The 20,026-nt window shown below is 45.8% G+C and overlaps 1 protein-coding gene across 7 annotated transcripts in view; it reads right to left on the bottom strand.

Moving 5' to 3' along the window:
* Nucleotides 1-20,026, bottom strand: part of LOC138736334 (procollagen galactosyltransferase 2-like) — a 156,331-nt gene that overhangs the window by 66,292 nt on the left and 70,013 nt on the right. For 2 of the 7 annotated variants that reach the window (XM_069885696.1, XM_069885705.1), the window contains exons 1-2: nucleotides 12,359-12,651; nucleotides 10,191-10,301 (exon numbers count right to left, since the gene is read on the bottom strand). In XM_069885696.1, coding sequence (XP_069741797.1) covers nucleotides 10,191-10,301; nucleotides 12,359-12,627 — 380 coding nt within the window. In that variant the 5' untranslated portion in view covers nucleotides 12,628-12,651. Of the gene's footprint in view, nucleotides 1-10,190; nucleotides 10,302-12,358; nucleotides 12,652-13,677; nucleotides 13,835-14,021; nucleotides 14,168-20,026 lie in introns of those variants that run through there. The other 5 variants (XM_069885688.1, XM_069885733.1, XM_069885714.1 and 2 more) reach the window with 4 other exon arrangements.

Below are 20,026 nucleotides of genomic sequence, written 5' to 3'. Positions count from 1 at the left end.
TGGAGTTTCTACTGCATCTGTTTCTCTGACCACAGATGCTGCCTGATTGCTGAGTATTTCCTGTTTCAGATTTCCAGCATCTGAAATTTTTTCACTGCTGACACTTGAACAATTGGACATAATCTACCACTCAATAAAGTCATAGCTCATCTTAGACCTCAGCTCCAGATTCATATTCCACAGCTTCCAAAAATATACTGAATCCAATTCTGTACAAAATCCATAACCAAGTATCCACATCCTCTTGAATAAGTGGTCTAGCATCATTAATTTGATGTGCTCTGGGCTTTGGTAGCATGGGACAGACAGAATTTTAAGACTATGAAATGTTACTCCAATACACTTTTTTAAAAAACTGATATTACTACAATATAATAAATTTTCCAGTGTAATCTTTGTAAATTGAAAGAGAGTGTGGAAATTATGGCCCCATTGAGTCTAGAATGTGGGAATGGGGCTCTGGTGAGTGAAAGGGAGTAGAGAAACCAGGGCCTCAGTGTGCGAATGAGAGCGCAGAAGGGGAAGCGGGAAAGGGAGCGCAGAAGGGGAAGCGGGAAAGGGAGCGCAGAAGGGGAAGCGGGAAAGGGAGCGCAGAAGGGGAAGCGGGAAAGGGAGCGCAGAAGGGGAAGCGGGAAAGGGAGCGCAGAAGGGGAAGCGGGAAAGGGAGCGCAGAAGGGGAAGCGGGAAAGGGAGCGCAGAAGGGGAAGCGGGAAAGGGAGCGCAGAAGGGGAAGCGGGAAAGGGAGCGCAGAAGGGGAAGCGGGAAAGGGAGCGCAGAAGGGGAAGCGGGAAAGGGAGCGCAGAAGGGGAAGCGGGAAAGGGAGCGCAGAAGGGGAAGCGGGAAAGGGAGCGCAGAAGGGGAAGCGGGAAAGGGAGCGCAGAAGGGGAAGCGGGAAAGGGAGCGCAGAAGGGGAAGCGGGAAAGGGAGCGCAGAAGGGGAAGCGGGAAAGGGAGCGCAGAAGGGGAAGCGGGAAAGGGAGCGCAGAAGGGGAAGCGGGAAAGGGAGCGCAGAAGGGGAAGCGGGAAAGGGAGCGCAGAAGGGGAAGCGGGAAAGGGAGCGCAGAAGGGGAAGCGGGAAAGGGAGCGCAGAAGGGGAAGCGGGAAAGGGAGCGCAGAAGGGGAAGCGGGAAAGGGAGCGCAGAAGGGGAAGCGGGAAAGGGAGCGCAGAAGGGGAAGCGGGAAAGGGAGCGCAGAAGGGGAAGCGGGAAAGGGAGCGCAGAAGGGGAAGCGGGAAAGGGAGCGCAGAAGGGGAAGCGGGAAAGGGAGCGCAGAAGGGGAAGCGGGAAAGGGAGCGCAGAAGGGGAAGCGGGAAAGGGAGCGCAGAAGGGGAAGCGGGAAAGGGAGCGCAGAAGGGGAAGCGGGAAAGGGAGCGCAGAAGGGGAAGCGGGAAAGGGAGCGCAGAAGGGGAAGCGGGAAAGGGAGCGCAGAAGGGGAAGCGGGAAAGGGAGCGCAGAAGGGGAAGCGGGAAAGGGAGCGCAGAAGGGGAAGCGGGAAAGGGAGCGCAGAAGGGGAAGCGGGAAAGGGAGCGCAGAAGGGGAAGCGGGAAAGGGAGCGCAGAAGGGGAAGCGGGAAAGGGAGCGCAGAAGGGGAAGCGGGAAAGGGAGCGCAGAAGGGGAAGCGGGAAAGGGAGCGCAGAAGGGGAAGCGGGAAAGGGAGCGCAGAAGGGGAAGCGGGAAAGGGAGCGCAGAAGGGGAAGCGGGAAAGGGAGCGCAGAAGGGGAAGCGGGAAAGGGAGCGCAGAAGGGGAAGCGGGAAAGGGAGCGCAGAAGGGGAAGCGGGAAAGGGAGCGCAGAAGGAGAAGCGGGAAAGGGAGCGCAGAAGGAGAAGCGGGAAAGGGAGCGCAGAAGGAGAAGCGGGAAAGGGAGCGCAGAAGGAGAAGCGGGAAAGGGAGCGCAGAAGGAGAAGCGGGAAAGGGAGCGCAGAAGGAGAAGCGGGAAAGGGAGCGCAGAAGGAGAAGCGGGAAAGGGAGCGCAGAAGGAGAAGCGGGAAAGGGAGCGCAGAAGGAGAAGCGGGAAAGGGAGCGCAGAAGGAGAAGCGGGAAAGGGAGCGCAGAAGGAGAAGCGGGAAAGGGAGCGCAGAAGGAGAAGCGGGAAAGGGAGCGCAGAAGGAGAAGCGGGAAAGGGAGCGCAGAAGGAGAAGCGGGAAAGGGAGCGCAGAAGGAGAAGTGGGAAAGGGAGCGCAGAAGGGGAACGGGAAAAAGAAAAGGAGCACTGGAACCAAGGCCTCGGTGAATTACGGGATGGGGTGGGGTGGGGAGAGGGAACCAGGGTTAAAGGGAGTGTAGGAACTGTGGTAAAGGCAGCCTGGGGACCAACACCTGAGGGGTTGGCAATTATTACAATGCATTTGGAAGGTGCTCGACTCTTAGTTAATAAGAAGAGAAGTGGGTAACCGAAAGAAGGCACAATCGAGGGAAGGAACACAAAAATGAAAATGGAGAAGGGTTGATAAAGGAGAAGGGAAAGAGAAAGAAAGTGAAGCACAACAAATGGAGAGACAAAACAATGCAACAGAGAGGACAGATTGGAACTGGGACAATATAATGAGTGTACAAAGGAATCAGAAAGCAGAGACACATTGAGGGAAAATTTCTAGCAACTTAAAATCTTTTGTTCTGAAAATCTGCTTTAATGTAAACCACAATGTTTATGCTTTCTACATATGAAAGATTTTTTTCATTCCCTTGTGGTAACTATACAATCAGATGGTAAATTAAAACTTTCTACGTGATCCCTCTGCTCATCCCTTTGCCCATCTGAAGCCCCAGTTCCACGGGATGGCTTTCAGATGTTGAGGCAAGCAGAGATGTGAATAAAGATGAACAGCAGCCAATAAGTCTGGAGTGCAGGTGCATTCCACTGGAGCGCTGTTTGGTGAACTGTCAGAGATCCACTACTTTGGCTAAACCAGCCAATTACAAACACGCACAATTCCACTTTCCAGACTTCCACTACAATCCCAACAGAAGGGAAAATAATCAAACTTTCAGCCAGGAATTAGAGTCTTTGGAGATTAAAAAGGTGTGTAAGCAAGAGGGAGAATCAAATCAGCGTCAGAGAACGTCTTAGGTCTGCAAGAACGGGAATAAGGAAAGACCCAGCTCTGAGACAGGCTCTGCTGAGCCCTGGACACCATCCCTACCAGGTTCTGGAACACACCAGGAAACCAAGGGAGGCTTTGCATCCAAACTAAATCCCACCAATACAAATATACACTATAATGCATGCACAAGCACACACACATACATGTGCACATATGCGCAGACAGACATGTACACAATCAAACATACATGCACACTCTTGCAGATATATACACATACATACACTCAAACACACAGGAAGAAACTCACACACTTGCAGTCATAAATACACACAAAAACACACACAGGGAGAGAGGCAGACACACAAACGTACACAGAAACACATTACAGACACACACACACACACACACACACACACACAGGCAGACAGACACACACACGTGCACACACACACATCTGAAGCTGCTCCGACTGAGTTCTAGTTTAACATCATCAGACTAGCAATTCTTAGACTTAGATTGACATTCCATCTTGAAATAACAGATCAGGAGTTAAATAATCTGGGGTCTTTTCCATCATGTTGCTGGTTGACTCTTGTAGAGTTTGCCAATCAGATCTGTGCAATTCCTGAGTAAGTATTGTTTGGTATGTTTCCAACAGTTTATTATGGACACATCATATGTTCCATCAGAGTTCCTGACTTTTCAATAATCCAGATTGTGATGCAACACATTTTAGAGAACAAGGAATGGGAGAAGCAGCATTCATACACAAGGAATATGAATTGAGCTGTCTATGTCACAGGTTGAAGAAGACACCAGGACAAAATGTAACCACAGTTTAAGTGAGTGCATATATGAACAAAGAATTGAGTCATATCGGGACAGAGCACTCAAGGCTAAAGTTATTGCTCATTTGGAAAATAAAAACTAAATTAGTCTAAGGGTTTCACAACGTGTGTTCATTTAACTGATATAACAATGTTCCAGTATCTTGTTTAAATTTGTGGAAGACCATCACCTTTACCTTATCTGCTTATAGTCTAATGAACATATCAGGTTTCCTTGTTTAATTTCACAGTTAATCCCCAGTTTCTCCTGGGCAGCCTTGTGTTTATTGCAATTACTCTGCATTACCTCATTCCCCTCATTAACAGTCCCTGTGGAACCTCAGATTAGTTCTCCAGCTGTCCATGCTGCTTGCTCTAACCTCACACTTGCTCCAGCTCCCATGTGTTGTCCCAAATGGGTCTGGAATTAAACTCATTGATTTGGTGGCTCCACTGTATTTACCAGCCTCCCTATTAGCCTTCATTTCTCTCACCAACTATCCTGTTTAATCTCAGATGTGTTGACTATATAGCTCATCATGACGTCAGCTAACTGCCTCTACTGGGAACATTGTTGATCCCAGCAGAAAAAGGGGGACACATTCCTGGGATTTGTCCTCTTCCTCTCCAGCTGCCAAATTCTGTTTGAATGCATTCACTCTTAGCGAATTTCACAGCTGTTTACACTGTCTTTAACATCAGCAATCAGCTTCATCTCCTTAGGCACAGTTCCTTGATGATTTATATCCATTCTGTTATCTCCCTGATCATGCAACACTCTGGAGAGACCAAAGCATCTTACTGCAGAAGTTGACAGGTATCAATTACGTATTTCTGAATACACTTGAGTGACAGTTCCACGAGAGTGTTTCATTTTTCCAGCCTTTCCATTAGCCATGCCAATAATCTTTATCCAGTTCAGATTTGAAGGCCGTGATTGAGAGCACCTCCATTGTTCCTCCCATTATGCACTCCTCACCCAACCCTCTCAGAGAGCTGTTACATAGAAACATAGAAGATAGGAGCAGGAGTAGGTCATTCGGCCCTTCGAGCCTGCTCCGCCATTCAATGAGATCATGGCTGATCTTAAAAGTTCAGAACCCCGTCCCCGCCTTCTCTCCGTAACCCCTATACTGAAGAAATATATCTAATTCCCTCTTAAATATATTCAATGAACCTGCCTCTACTGCCCTCTGTGGCAATGAATTCCACAGATTCACCACCCTCTGGGTAAAGAAATTCCTCCTCATCTCGGTCCTAAATGGTTTGCCTATTATCCTCAAACCATGGCCCAGGTTCTGGACTCCCCCACCATTGGAAACATCCCTTCCGCATCCATTCTGTCCAGTCCTGCCAGAATTTTATATGTCTCTATGAGATCCCCTCTCAATCTTCTAAACTCCAGCGAATACAATCCCAATTTGCGCAATCTTTCCTCATAAGTCATTCCTGCCATTCCAGGTATCAGCCTGGTGAATCGCCTCTGCACTCCCTCCATTGCAAGAACATCCTTCCTTAGATAAGGCGACCAAAACGGCACACAATACTCCAGGTGTGGACTCACCAAGGCTCTGTACAGCTGCAGTAAGGTATCCTTGTTCCTATACTCAAACCCTCTTGATATGAAGGCCAACATACCATTTGCCTTTTTAACTGCCTGCTGTACCTGCATGCTCGCCTTCAGTGACTGGTGCACAAGAACCCCTAGGTCTCTCTGCACTTCCCCATCTCCCAATCTATTGCCATTCAAATAGTAATCTGCCCTCCAGTTTGTATTACCAAAGTGGATAACCTCACATTTATCCACATTGTAGTGCATTTGCCATGTATCTGCCCAGTCCCCCAATTTATCCAAATCACACTGGAGCTTCCTGACCCCCTCTTCATTGCACACAACCCCTCCTAGCTTAGTGTCGTCTGCAAATTTGGAGATATTACATCCAATCCCCTCATCCAGATCATTAATGTAAATTGTGAACAGCTGGGGTCCCAGTACAGATCCCTGTGGCACCCCACTGGTCACCGCCTGCCACTCAGAAAACAAGCCGTTTATCCCAACTCTCTGTCTTCTATCTGCCAGCCAGTTCTCAATCCACATCAATACCTTGCCCCCAATCCCATGAGCCTTGATTTTGCATTCCAGTCGTTTATATGGGACCTTATCGAAGGCCTTTTGGAAGTCCAGGTACACCACATCCACTGGCTCTCCCCCATCTATTTTACCTGTCACCATCTCAAAGAATTCCAATAGATTTGTCAAGCACGATTTACCTTTTGTAAATCCATGTTGATTCTGTCCAATCCCTTCTCTGCTAGTCACATGCTCCGCTATTACATCCTTAATAATGGATTCCATAATTTTGCCCACTACTGATGTAAGGCTCACCGGCCTATAATTCTCCTCTTTTTCTCTACCCTCCTTTTTAAATAGTGGGGTAACATTAGCTACCCTCCAATACATGGGTACTGATCCTGAGTCTATCGAGAATAATAACTGTTCGAGTCACTCAGTAGGTGAGACAGCATCTGAGAAACAGAGTTAGCCTTTTAGGTCAAAGTTTCTCTTTCCACAGATGCTGCCTGACTTGCTGAGTGACTCCAGTATTTACTATTTATAATCTCAGATCTCCAGCATCTGCAGGCATTCCATTGCAATAAGGTGCCAAGCAAGAAACAGATTCACTTGCCTCCGTAACCCCACTCCAACTATGTGCTTCTTTCATTACAGCACACATGTCAAACTCTGGCCCGTGGGCCAAATTTGGCCCGCGATATAATTATATTTGGCCCGCAAGATCATTTCAAAAGTGTATTAGAGGTGGCCCGCTGGCCGCCGCACCAGTATAGCGCACGCACAGTAATACAACAAATCCCAGAATGCATTGGCGTCAGCCCGCTAATCGCCCCCACCTCCTCTGTTTACGTTGCAGGGTCTCACCGTGGACTCTGGTTTTGGGGCCTGGCCGGTGTCAGGGGAAGCCAAGGACGCTTCCCAGCGCCTGGAACCGGAGGCCTCGGGCCTGACCTCGCCAAGACCGTTGCCCACTCCCCCTCCCTGCCGCAGGCCGACCTGCGACTCACAGTGACTGGGCCACTGATCCGCCGAGATGCCGCCCTGCAGCAAGAGCCGATGCCCCCGCACTGTCGTTGTCCAACCCGATCGCCCGCAAACCCCCGCCCTCCCGCACACAGGCCTGAGTAAGTATTATGAACTTTAATCTCAGGATAAAACGATCTTCCAATAGTTTCACGTCACAGTGATAAATATATTCCTGGTTCAAAATGATTCTGCACCTGGATACAAGCTCATTAGGCATAAAACTTGAAAAGTGTGTCAATCAAAGGATATCTGTACCAATGGAAAAAGGGCATGGCAAATAACCCTGCTAGAGTTCATGCCCACAATCAGTCACCCATTTGATTGTTTCAGGAATCATGTTATTCTCCCACATTCTCAATTTTACCATTCGACAGCACACTAGCAACATTTGACAAATCCTCTATAGAGAAATATTATTTATTGAATATTTTATTTCTCATTTGTTAATGCTTCTGGAAAGAGTTTATCCAAAACTATTATTAAACATTTATTTTAATAAGAAAAAGTTTAACATTACATATGTTGAAAGAAGATGTTGTTGAAAATTTTCAATAAATATTTAGTTCGGCCCTCGACTGAGTCCAAGTTTTTAATTTTGGCCCTCCGTGAATTTGAGTTTGACACCCCTGCGTTACAGGGTCATTCCTTCCATCATCTGGCTCCTGATCATTGGAGGTATTAAACTCATGGGGGGGCAAGCACAGGGTGGAAAGAATTCTTTCAGGGAAGCAGAAAAGATGGCCCCAAGCTACCCCTTCCCACAGAGCCTTGCTCAAAAACAGGTGGTTTCCATTCCAAACTCAACGTCCGGCACTGCACAAATACACGTAAGCTGCCAGTAGCTGTAATATCATTTGCAGATGTGAAAACCTTCAATCAGCTTCTCGATGGGTGTCCACGAAGCTCACAACTCCTGTCGAATGAGAGCTGTGCGTTGGTTCGAGAGGTTTTTTTTTAGGAAGGAATATATGTATCGGCACAACACTGAGGGCTGAAGGGCCTGTACTGTACTGTATTGTTCCAGGTGGAAAACTCCAAGCTCCAACAGTGCAAGGTTCAAGTCGATGCCCAAACCTTCTAACTTTCAACCCTCAGATTAGCTTTACAAACCTGGGCTGTCGCTGGGGAAAATAGGTCTGAGATTTGGGAGACAGGATGGAAATAGCAATCCATCCTGTCTGAGCTGAAAAACAGAACAATTCACTTGTGGGCTCTCTATCCCAAACAAACAAGAATGTGAATAAAGCTCTTCAATCAACTGGGTGCAAGAACATGTTGAGAGCCGATGGATCTTCAGCTGAGAATCCAACCACAGTCCAGTTGGAAGCTGGTCCAAACTGGGCTGTAGTCCTGGGGCAAGAGTTTCACACACATCCTTCCCATTGGAGGCAGGCACTAAGCAATCAGAAGATCTTCCAAGCAACTGCTGCAAGATTATTTAGTCATTTTTGTGGAGCAGAGGAGCAAAATTTCTCAAGCAATTGTGCCTCTCTTCCACGTGGTGTCCCCACCCCTCTTGTTAGACAGCAGCCCAGTTTGAACTGACTTCCAACCAGGCTACAGGGAGTGGCTGTTGCATTCTCTGCTGGTGAGCTGCCATTGTGCACTCACTAATGCTCCATTAATTTCAGTGCTGCTTTTGTGGGACCTTGCTATTTGTGATTTGGCTACTGTCATTTCACTATGAAGTGTTATGGGAAGCCCTAGGTCTGTGAGTGGTGCAACTTAAATACAGGCTCCAGCTTTCATTAACCCTTTCTGACCTCAGGCAGGAGAAAAGGAAAAAAGAAAGCAAGTGTTTGATTAGAAGCTTCATCTATCCTGTAAATTACCACATCAATCTTGGTTAGCATAACGCTGTTACAGCTGCTGGCTATAATGGGTTTGTACATTCTCCTCGTGAGTTTCCTCCAGGTGCTCCAGTTTCCTCCTGCGTTCCAATGACGTACAGATTAGTAGGTTAATTGATAACATGGGTGTGTTTTGGCAGCATGTACACACACATAAACTGCAATTAATAATTACGTACATATAAAGATATAACTTAAAACAAATATATAAATATTTTGGAATGATTTACTCTTTTTTTTTGATGTTATTAAATTTTTTTATTTTTCACACCATAAATCACATTAGCCATGATATACACTATTTCTTTTTCACACATATACAGTGACTTTTTCTCCCCCCCCCCCCTCCTCCCAAGCCACCCCCCCACCCCCCCACTCTCATCCATTTTAGGTAATCAATCTAGGTTGCATTAAGCCAGTCAGACAATGTTGTCATTCAACAAAAATACACTAGAAATTCTACTGAGTCCATTCTTTTCTTTCCTTCTCCTTCCATCAATTTAGGTAATGTTTGTCCCCGGTAGGTTTTCGCTATTGTATTTAATGTAAGGCTCCCATACCTGTTCGAATATTTCAATATTATTTCTTAACCTATATGTTATTTTTTCTAATGGAATACATTTATTCATTTAAATTTAGTAGTTTCTTCCTTTTAATTTGGTTATGTATTCCATTAATATTTAAAGTCATATAGTTCAGCGTAGCCCTTTTATATTTTGTTTATCTTCTCTTTCCGTTTTTCCATCATTACCTTTCCTCCTTTTCCATTTCTGTTTTCTTATTTTCAACTCTTTATAAGACAACATTCCTACAACATCCAACATTTTCCTTATTCTCCTATTTCTATCTTCTTTATCCCCAATCTCCCCTTCCCCTCCTGAGTTGTCCTTTATCCCTTGTCGGACAACCACATCTCCCCTTTCCATTTGGGTTTGCGAATCCACTCGCAAGCGTCAACTGATTTTGCAGTGACCAGTATTGGAATGATTTACTCATTTATGAGATTGAAACCTGTTGGAAGAAGCTATTTCCCAGACTGCCAGCCTGATTTTGATGACCTTGTACCTCCTTCATGGTAGTGGGTAAAAGACACTGTGCTGGATGAAAAGGGTCCTCAATAATTCTTTGAGCCCTATTGATGCAACACTCCTGGTAAATGTCAGTAAAGGAAAGGGAGACCCCAGTGATCTCAGCGGTTTGAAGATACCCCGAAGAAATAGACAATTTACTTTTGGAGGCTTGCCATGGACTAGGAATCTGAGATGTGACGAGGACTGTGTGGGGCTGGCTCTCAGCAGCTTCCACAGGGACACACTGTACCAACAGCTAGCTCCTATCAGGGAAGAGAGTGGACACTAGGAGCAGATACATACCTTGGCTCTTCCATTGGCCGCCACTCTATGTAGTGGTAAAACTTCTGGACACTGGTCAGCCATTCTCTCAGGATGGCAGTCGTGTTGTCTATATTGTGATCAGTTGCTGCCCTAAAGGAATAGACATCAGATTTGAGGGTAATCAGAGTGACAGACTGTGAGGCAGGCCCAAATTAACAGCTATGAATCTCAAAAACCACTGTGTGAACATCTGCCCACTTCCTTCCTTTCCCTTGGCCACCTGTACCATTTCTTCTGGACCTTAAAACACTTTATTTGTAGAGCTGTTCCTCTGCAGCACCAGAGACGTTAAATTCAATCCTGACCTTAGATGCTGTCCGTCTTGAGGCTCCACATTCTCCCCTGTGACTCCACAGGTTTCAGTTGGTTCCTCCCACATCCCAAAGATGTATAGGTTGGTTATGGTAAACTACGCCTAGTGCGTAGGCAGAATCTAGGGGTGCTGATGAGAATGTGGGGAGAAACAAATGTGATTAATGTAGGATTAGTGTAATTGGGTGGTTGATGTTCAGTGGGGATTCACTGCCCAGTTTCCATGGTGTGAATCGGCAACATCCAAGACCAAAAGTTTCTCTTGTCCTCCTCTCACCTTCTGTACAATGGTGTCAAATCTTGAATGACAATTCTTCCTTGGGATTATATACTATAAAAAGGCACTATACAAAAATGCAAGTTGTTGTTGTAATTGCCCATCAAATCTCCAACTGCATCTAATCACTGAGGTATACAGCTCTACAACAGCCCTTCCTCACCTCAAGGTAGCAGAGACTGGCCAATAAATCTCAGCAATGGACAGTCCTACAATATTTTTTTTTTAAAAAACTGATTAATATCAGAGAGAAAGTGAGGAATTGTTGGAATGAGGAGCAGAATCTCAGCTCTGTAAGGTGTGAAAGGTTTTAAAGCTCTTACATGTGGAAGTCTCGGCAATAAAAATGGGCCCCTCAAATCATTCCATAATATTCATCACTACAACTTTATGACCAAACTCAGGATTTAGACTGCATTAAGTATCACTGGGCTAGTGTTTAACCCATCCTCAGCAGATCCCACACTGGAAAACCAACACAGAGACAACAGTTTATTGAAGCCACAGATTCAGAGAATCTGGGCCACCAAACCCTCCAGCCTGTGGCTGGGCCACTGATCCCTCCAGCCCGTGGCTGGGCCTTTGAACTCTTCAGTCCGTGCTCTTTATCAGTTTCTGGAGTTGTCTTCCTCTCTGGAGTTCAATGTGCACAGTACAAAATCTCAGCTGTGTATCCATCTCCTTTCTACTGTACCATCAACAGTAGATTCACCTTACCCAAAGGAACCACTTAGTCCAAATGATGACAGTTTACACCCCTCCCTGCAGAGTGTCCTGCTGTTTGGGTCAACAGTGATGTGAGATTCAGGGGGAAAGGGGAGAGCTCCTTTAAAACACACTGGCTTCACTCTTCGAATCTTGGTTAAAACTATGAGATAGGAGCAGAATTAGGTAATTGGGCCCAGCGAGTCTGCTCTCCACCAGTGCTGCACTGAAGATATGTAGTACTGCTAGAGCTCCCATTTTTGCTTATCACAAAAGTGATTCCATGGCACACAGTGGGCTGAGGGTGCAAGGAACAACCTGCCAGAAGTGGTTGTGGCAGACACTTCAAAAGGCAATTAGAAACATGGATAAGAAAAGAGGAATGAATATGTGCCGAACGCAGTCAAATGGGACTAGCTTGGGTAGACAACTTGGTCAGCATGGGCAATTTGGGTCGAAGGGCCTGTTTCCCAGTTGCAAAACTGTCTCTTTCCTGAGCAAGATCTCCTAACGTCGAGTTTGACAGCATAATGAGAAACAGACCTTCTGGCTGTTGGTGGGATCTTGCTCTGCCCCCAGTTGGTTGCCACGTTTCAAGAACAATACCTGGGCAATGGCTGGAGAGCGCTTTGGGATATCCAGATGACCGTAACCAACGAAGAAGGGGGGGGGGGGGTTACTTTGCTCCTGGGGTGGGGAGAGGGGGCCCGAGAGGCAGAGATCTTTGCCCGATTATGATGGCCCCTGCAGAAGAGGCGATTGCGGGAAGATCTTTCCCTAACAAAGAGCCCATCGAGGGGGCAGCAGTACAGTGGTTCAAGGAAAAAGTCTTGGGAGAGAGGGGTGCACTCACCAGATGGAGATCCTGTCCTTTGGGTAGTCCAGTCTCTCGAGGGCTCCCAGATAGTACGGCAGGGTGTGGGCCGAGTTCCTGGCGATGATAGCGATCAGCACAGTGGGGCTCTGCAGCGGCGACTCGGGGGGTTCCCGCTCCTCCGAAAAGTAGGCGGCAGTGGCGAGGGGTCCAGCCAGGAGGGCGAGGAGGAGCGCCGCGCACACGGTGCCCGCGGAGGACATCGCCCTCGCCACCTCCATCCTCTCGCAGTTCTCTCCCCGCTGCATCGCCGGCAGCGGGACGCGTCAGCAAGCGGGGTGGAGACACTGCAGGACGGGCGGAGCCCCGGGACATGTCCAGAGGGGGACGGCATGCTGCCAAGATGAAGTTAAGTAACCTGCCCCAACGCTAAGAAAATGGAAAGGAATTTTTATGATCTATTCCTCGGAGTGAATGCAGTGATCTCCAGGGCTTCACCCAGCCAGGAGCCAGCTTTTATTGAAAAAAAACCTTCATGTGGATTACGCCTCTCTTAAACGCGTTTCAGCCAGGTTTCAATGCAGTTACTTAATTGTAAAGTTCCATAAACAGCAGTGTCAATGCTCATTCGTGGAACAACTAGAGGCTTGCTGAAGGGCTCCGGCCCCAAACGCCCACCATCCTCTCTCTCCCACGAATGCGCCTCGACTTGCTGACTTCGTCCGACAGCTTGGTGTTTGCTGCAGGTTCCAGCCGCTGTGGCAGCTCCTGTGTCCCCACAGTAACCAAGCAAACAATGAGCGACTGGAGGAGCCCATGGCTAGAAATGGGCGGTCCACATTTCAGGTTGGGACTTGGGACCCTTTATCGAGGAAACAGAGATCGGAACTCCCGCCCACAGAGAATACTAAAAACTATTGGGATCAAGTACTATTTAGAGATTCATTCAAGACAGCAAATTTGTCAAAAGGTTTGTTTCCTAAAAGAAAATTGGGGATTATATTAGACAACTTCAGGCTGAAGACAAAGATAATTTCAGTGGGAAGTTTAAAAAATTTAAATTTAGACATTCAGCTTCGGTGCCGCCTCATTTACACCCCATTAACCTCAACCTCCAATATGTTTTGAACGGAGGGAAGAAACCGGAGAAAACCAATGCAGACACGGGGAGAACGTACAAACTCCTTATAACTCGAACCCTTGTCAGGTCCGGATCGCTGGCATTGAGCTAACTGCTTCACCAGACCTGCTGCCCTTTGGGGAAACTAACTGTTCTTGAATTTAGTCTGTTTGAGAAACATTGTATTAGTTCAATTGACCTAAAAATGTTTTTACAGCTGATTTTCCTTTGTACTCACCATCTGATGCCTCTCCTATCAGTGTCCAACAATACTCAGCTAGCATTGATGGATTCCAGTTGTCCTGATATTGCATGTTAGTCACTGACTGCACCGAGTTCAGCAAGCAAGAAATCCAAGTGCAAATGCAGAAAATTAATTTTCATTGGGCACGTTGCACTAAATGGCTTTGCATGCTTAAGTATAACAGGAAATGATAAAAATATGTTATATCTAAAAACAGTCTGTGCTAGGAACATGTTGATTTTTGTGATAACAGCCCAAAGTCCACATAAAACATCTAAAAGTATTTAGGAAGCAAAATCTTCATTGTTCAGTGTAAAGGCTGGGAAAAAAAAACTGACCTTGAATCTGGTAGCATGTGTTCTCATACTTGTGAATCTTCTTCTGAGGCAGGGGGTGGGATGAGTCTTTTAATATGTTACCTGTTTTTCCAAAGCAGTGGGAGGGTGGGGTGTAATGGCCTTAGCCACATTTACAGCCCTCTGCAGTTTCTTGTGGTCTTGGGTGGAGCAGCTTCTGTACCACATAGAGATGCACACTGACGGGATGCTTTCAAAGGAGCACCTTTAGACATTGCTAAGGGGTGAGGATGATTGAGTTCTGCTGTCCATTGGGAATGTGCAACTGGGGTGTGTCATGATAATGAATATGTATCGGAAGTCACGTGGTATGAGAGAGAGATAAAAACACAGCAGGAGAACAATGGAAAACGGGAGAATAAGACACTAAGAAGTTTACCTGATAAACTTGTGTTTAATGTTTTATTAACTTCACATTTCGGGCCACAAATGTGACATTGGCGACGAGGATGAAAGAAGCTTGAAGAAAATTAAAGACTAAACAAGATTACAGACGACTTCAAGGTGATAAGAATTTTCTCTGTGACTCAGTACTTTTGGGGCTGGAATATTTCCTCATGGCTGGTGCAGACAGTGACTTTCTAACACATAGTGGAATTGCTCATTTTGACCCAACAGGTGATGCAAGTACTGTAAGTGTGAAGTGGAAGGCATAGCTGGAAGAATTTGAATCCTATGCTAACAGTCGTGGCCTATTTCTAGATACCGGAACAGGTGAACAAAAAGCGCAGAGAAGGGCGTTATTTCTTTTCACGGCTGGACCTGCAGTTCGGGAAACATTTAAGACACTTTTGAATACTGGAAGAAAGGATGAGTACCGGAAAGCGGTAGATGCATTAAATGCACACTATGTAGTGACACCGAATGCTACATTTCAACGCCATTTGTTTCGGAGAACGAGACAAGAAGATGGCTAGACAATTGCTCAGTACGTGACGAGACTATGCCAGCTAGCTGTTGGATGCAATTGCATGCCAGCTGATTTGGACAACCAATTATTGGATCAAGTCGTACAGCACTGTAGATCAGATAAACTCAGAAGACGTCTACTGGAAAGAGGGAGTGAGTTGGAACTCACCGATGCTTTAGCCATTGCTGCTGCATTAGAGGCTGTTGAAGGGCAATTTCATACCATGACCCTGAAAGACAACTCAAGCCAGCAAATTAAGAGGCTCTCACATCACCATAACCAGCCAAGATATACGTCGACACAGGACGTGGAGTGTTATCGATGTGGAAACCGAGGTCACTTTGGAAAAGACCCATATTGCCCGGCCAAAGGCAAAGTTTGCAGAAAGTGTGGAGGTAAGGACCACTTTGCAAAGAAGTGCAAAAGCAAGTCCAATGCAGACCAGAAGAGGAAGAGTACAACTTCCAAAGGCAAAGCCTGGGGGAAAGGAAAGTATCGTGGAAAGAAAGATACCATTCGCCAGATAGACTGTGACGATGATGATACCCAGGAGGAACAGAGTTGTTACCAATTTACGTTGAATGAAGTACATCATGAGAAGGTCCCAGTGATCATTGGTGGAGTGACAGTGCAGGTCATTGTAGACTCAGGCAGTGACAGTAATGTGATTGATCGACATTTATGGGAGAAGTTGAAAAGGAAAAAGATCATCTGTACCTCAAAGAAGTGTTCCAAGAAACTGTATCCATACACAGCAACCAAGCCATTGCAGACCATTGGATGTTTTACTGCAACTGTTGAAGCTGGAGATAAGTACACCGAAGCAGAGTTTATGGTCATAGAAGAGAGGGGAGAACCATTGCTGAGTAGAAGCACAGCGCAAGACCTGGCAATACTTCATACTGGAGCTTGTGTCAATTCAATTCAGTCATACGAGGATGTGAAGCAAGAATTCCCCGCAGTCTTCCAAGGAGTAGGAAAGCTGAAAGGTCGACAATTGAAGCTAGCGGTAGATGAAACGGTCAAACCCAAGGCACAACCAATGCGCTGAACTCCGTTTGAACTTCGTGGGAAAGTCGAAGCCAAAATTAAAGAATTGATCGAACAAGACATTATTGAACCGGTGGAACATTCGACACAATGGGTCAGCCCAGTAGTGATTGTGCCCAAACCAAAGGGTGACATAAGACTATGTGTTGACATGAGAATGGCCAATGAAGCTATAATTAGAGAACGACACCCTATACCAACGGTGGAGGAAATACTTCAAGAACTAACTACCAGTAAGGTATTCTCAAAAATTGATCTGAAATGGGGCTATCATCAATTAGAGCTGGATCCAGGTTCCCGAGATGTAACTACATTTGTGACTCACTGTGGATTGTATCGTTACAAGAGACTATCATTTGGAATTAATGCAGCTTCGGAGATCTACCAGTATGAAATCCATTGAGTGATTCAAGGCATTCCTGGAGTTGCCAACGTTTCTGACGACATCATAGTCCATGCACCAACAAAGGAAGAGCATGACAAACGGTTGAGGCGTGTACTATCTAGACTACAGGAGGCAGGCCTTACCGTGAATGGAAACAAGTGCCAGTTCGGTGTGTCAGAAATGGACTTCATGGGACACAGACTTACACGGGAAGGCCTAAACCCTGCAGAGGCCAAGGTGAAAGCTATTGAAGAGGCACGTGCACCTCAGAACGCAACAGAGGTGAGGAGTTTCCTGGGATTAGTCAATTTTTGTGCAAAGTTCATTCCTAATTTCGCTACAGTGGCAGAACCACTAAGGAAACTAACCAGGAAAGGTGTACCATTTCATTTTGGATCTGAGCAGAAGAAAGCGTTCACAGCGCTGAAGCAAAGTCTGACAGATGCAAAAACTCTTGGATATTACGATCCGGCGGCATCAACCAAAGTCATAGCGGATGCCAGCCTGGTTGGTTTAGGAGCTGTGTTGGTCCAGATGCATGATGGAGGACCAAGAATCATTGCCTATGCTAGAAGATCGTTATCAGATGTGGAAAGAAGATACTCTCAGACAGAGAAAGAAGCACTCGGACTTGTATGGGCCTGTGAGAGGTTCCATGCATATTTATACGGCATTGAATTTGAACTCATCACAGATCATAAGCCATTAGAGGTGATCTATGCACCTAGATCCAAACCATGTGCCAGAATAGAGAGATGGGTACTCAGACTACAACCCTACAAATATAAAGTAATCCACATTGTAGGGAAAGCAAACATTGCTGATCCGCTGTCCAGATTGGTGAAGGATGGAGGTCCACAATCCAAGTCAGAATTGGGAACTGAAACAGAGAGCTTTGTACGCTTCGTAGCTATTCAGTCGACACCGAAAGCTGTGACTACGAAGGAGGTCGAGAGAGAATCCGAACGTGATCCAGAACTCATGGAAGTAAGAGAATGCATACAGAGTGTACAATGGGACAAGTGTACTCACAAGGCTTACATTCCCATTAGAGACGAACTTTGTTGCATCGGACAGTGTGTATTAAGAGGTTGCAGATTGGTGATACCACAAAGATTGAGACCGAAGATCGTATCCTTAGCGCATGAAGGACACCTAGGTATTGTTGGTACCAAGCAAAACCTCAGGAGCAAGGTATGGTGGCCAGGTTGTGATAAAGACGCAGAGAAATTTGTTAAAACTTGTCACGGATGTCAAATCACAAGTAAGAGTAATCTGGCAGAACCGATCCGGAGTACGCAACTTCCGACAGGACCATGGATCGCTGTAGCTGTTGATTTTCTTGGACCTTTACCGACGGGTGAATCAATTATGGTAGTGATAGATTACTACAGCAGATACTATGAGTACGTGGTGTTGAAGTCCACAACCACTGAAAAAACAATACAAGCGTTAGCAGAGATATTCGCAAGATATGGATTACCTGTTACATTATACTCTGACAATGGTCCACAATTCATTTCAGAGACATTTGCGGATTACATGAGGACCACAGGTATCCACCATCATAAAGTAACTCCGAAATGGCCGCAAGCCAACGGGGAAGTAGAGAGACAAAATCAGTCCATTGAAAAACGATTGAGGATTGCACACGCAGAAGGTCAAAATTGGCGAGAAGCATTGCTATCTTATGTGGCTGTCTATCGAGCAACGCCTCATGCAACCACTGGAAAAAGTCCTGCAGAAGCATTTTTTGGGAGAAAAATCCGCACAAAAATGCCAGAAATAAAGGAAATCCGAGACGACCAGGAGATGAGGGACCACGATGCTGAAAAGAAAGGTGCAGCGAAGCTGTACACAGATTCGAAACGTGGAGCCAAGTATTCAGACATCATGCCAGGAGATAATGTTCTAGTGAGGCATGAAACTGGTGGTAAACTAGACACACCTTATTACCATCAACCCTATACTGTCGTATCCAGAAGTGGCAGTATGGTGACAGTCAAGTCTCCGACTGGAGTCCTGAATAAGAGAAATGTATCAAGTGTAAGAAGGTACCAGTCCAGAGATGCATCAAGTGAAGAGGTTGAAAGGCCAATACGAGATGCTGAAACTGAGAGACCTGATGATGTTCCAGAGGCAGTTACCAGCACTACTGATGGAGTGACTAGAGCGCCAGAAACACCCGAAGCCATGGCGAGCAGTATTTCTGACGCCGAGAGTGAACAACCGAGAAGCGACGACAATATCGCAGGCAGGCCGAAACGAAACCGGAAACCGCCCAAACGATACGAAGACTTTGTGCCATAGTTTTAATAAGAACTTTGGGACAGTATTTTAATCTTATATCATAAAGTGCATGTATAAATGCTGTAGGAAGTAAATTTTATGTAGTTGAGTTGTAGTATTACCATTAGTTACGATGTTTGTAAGTTTCCGAGGGATATTGGTAAGTGAAGGTAAAGTTTATTTCTGATTAAAGGAGGGATGTCATGATAATGAATATGTATGAGATGTACCGGAAGTCACGTGGTATGAGAGAGAGAGATAAGAACACAAGCAGGAGAACAATGGAAAACGGGAGAATAAAGACACTAAGAAGTTTACCTGATAAACTTGTGTTTAATGTTTTATTAACTTCACATTTCGGGCCACAAATGTGACAGGGTGTTCATTAACTCACTGTGTAAAGAGACACCAAATGCTGTAGAACTCAGCCAAGGGAGCGCAATGAAATAAATAAATGAGGCAGAAAGAGATGGATAAATGGTCAGCACAATAGCTCACTGGTTGCATTGGTATCTTTGGGATTGTGAATTCAAATCCCACTCAGGAGACCTGAACGTCTAACTGAGACTCGCTTGAGGTGCTGAGGGAATGACGTAGCTTCTCAGACATCAATCCAAGGCACCACCAAGCCACTTGGATAAACAATGGGTGAACTTCCGCAAATTCTAACAATTGAATAGAATTGTTTAATGTCACACGTACCAGGATAGAGTGAAAAGCTTTGTTTAGCATGCTATTCAGGGTAGTCCAGCTTTATCCAGCAGCCTATACATAAATAAATGAGCAGCTGAAACAGTGAGTGCTTGAAACACTCAGTAGGACAAGCAGCATCCAGAGTGGTTTGCATTTGCTTTAATGGAAGAAAGGGTGTGCATTTTTATAATCCCAGAAACTCCCACAGCTAGTTGTAGCCAATGTACTTGTATGAGTGCAATATGGGGCAATTGCCAGCTATGTGGGAGATCTGTTTCCACAGACCTGCTTGCCTGCCATTTGCTGATCACTACTGACGAATGTACTACCCTTCACCTCAAGAGCACTGTATTGGAAGGGTTTCATTGGTTGTAGAGCACTTTGAAACATTTGAGGTTGTGAAAGGTGATGAAAAATTATGCATTTTTCTTTTCAGGAACACTTCCCTAGTATCCTTTAATGTGACCAGAAAAGGACACAATAAACATGCTAGAGAGGTGTTATGGGCTAGATGTGCTTGGAGGAGGTTGGGGCTTACTAATAAATGATTGAGTTGTTGTAAAAAAAAATGCACTGTTTTCCTTTGCATTTAAAACAAAAATCATGAATAAAGTTTATTTGGGGTTAAAATTATTGAGTTGTTGCCCTACATTTGCCAGG

This window comes from Narcine bancroftii, chromosome 1, assembly GCF_036971445.1.
Source record: "Narcine bancroftii isolate sNarBan1 chromosome 1, sNarBan1.hap1, whole genome shotgun sequence".
Lineage (NCBI taxonomy): Eukaryota > Metazoa > Chordata > Chondrichthyes > Torpediniformes > Narcinidae > Narcine > Narcine bancroftii.
Note: the sequence above shows the minus strand (reverse complement) of the source record. Positions and strands in the feature narration are given on the sequence as shown.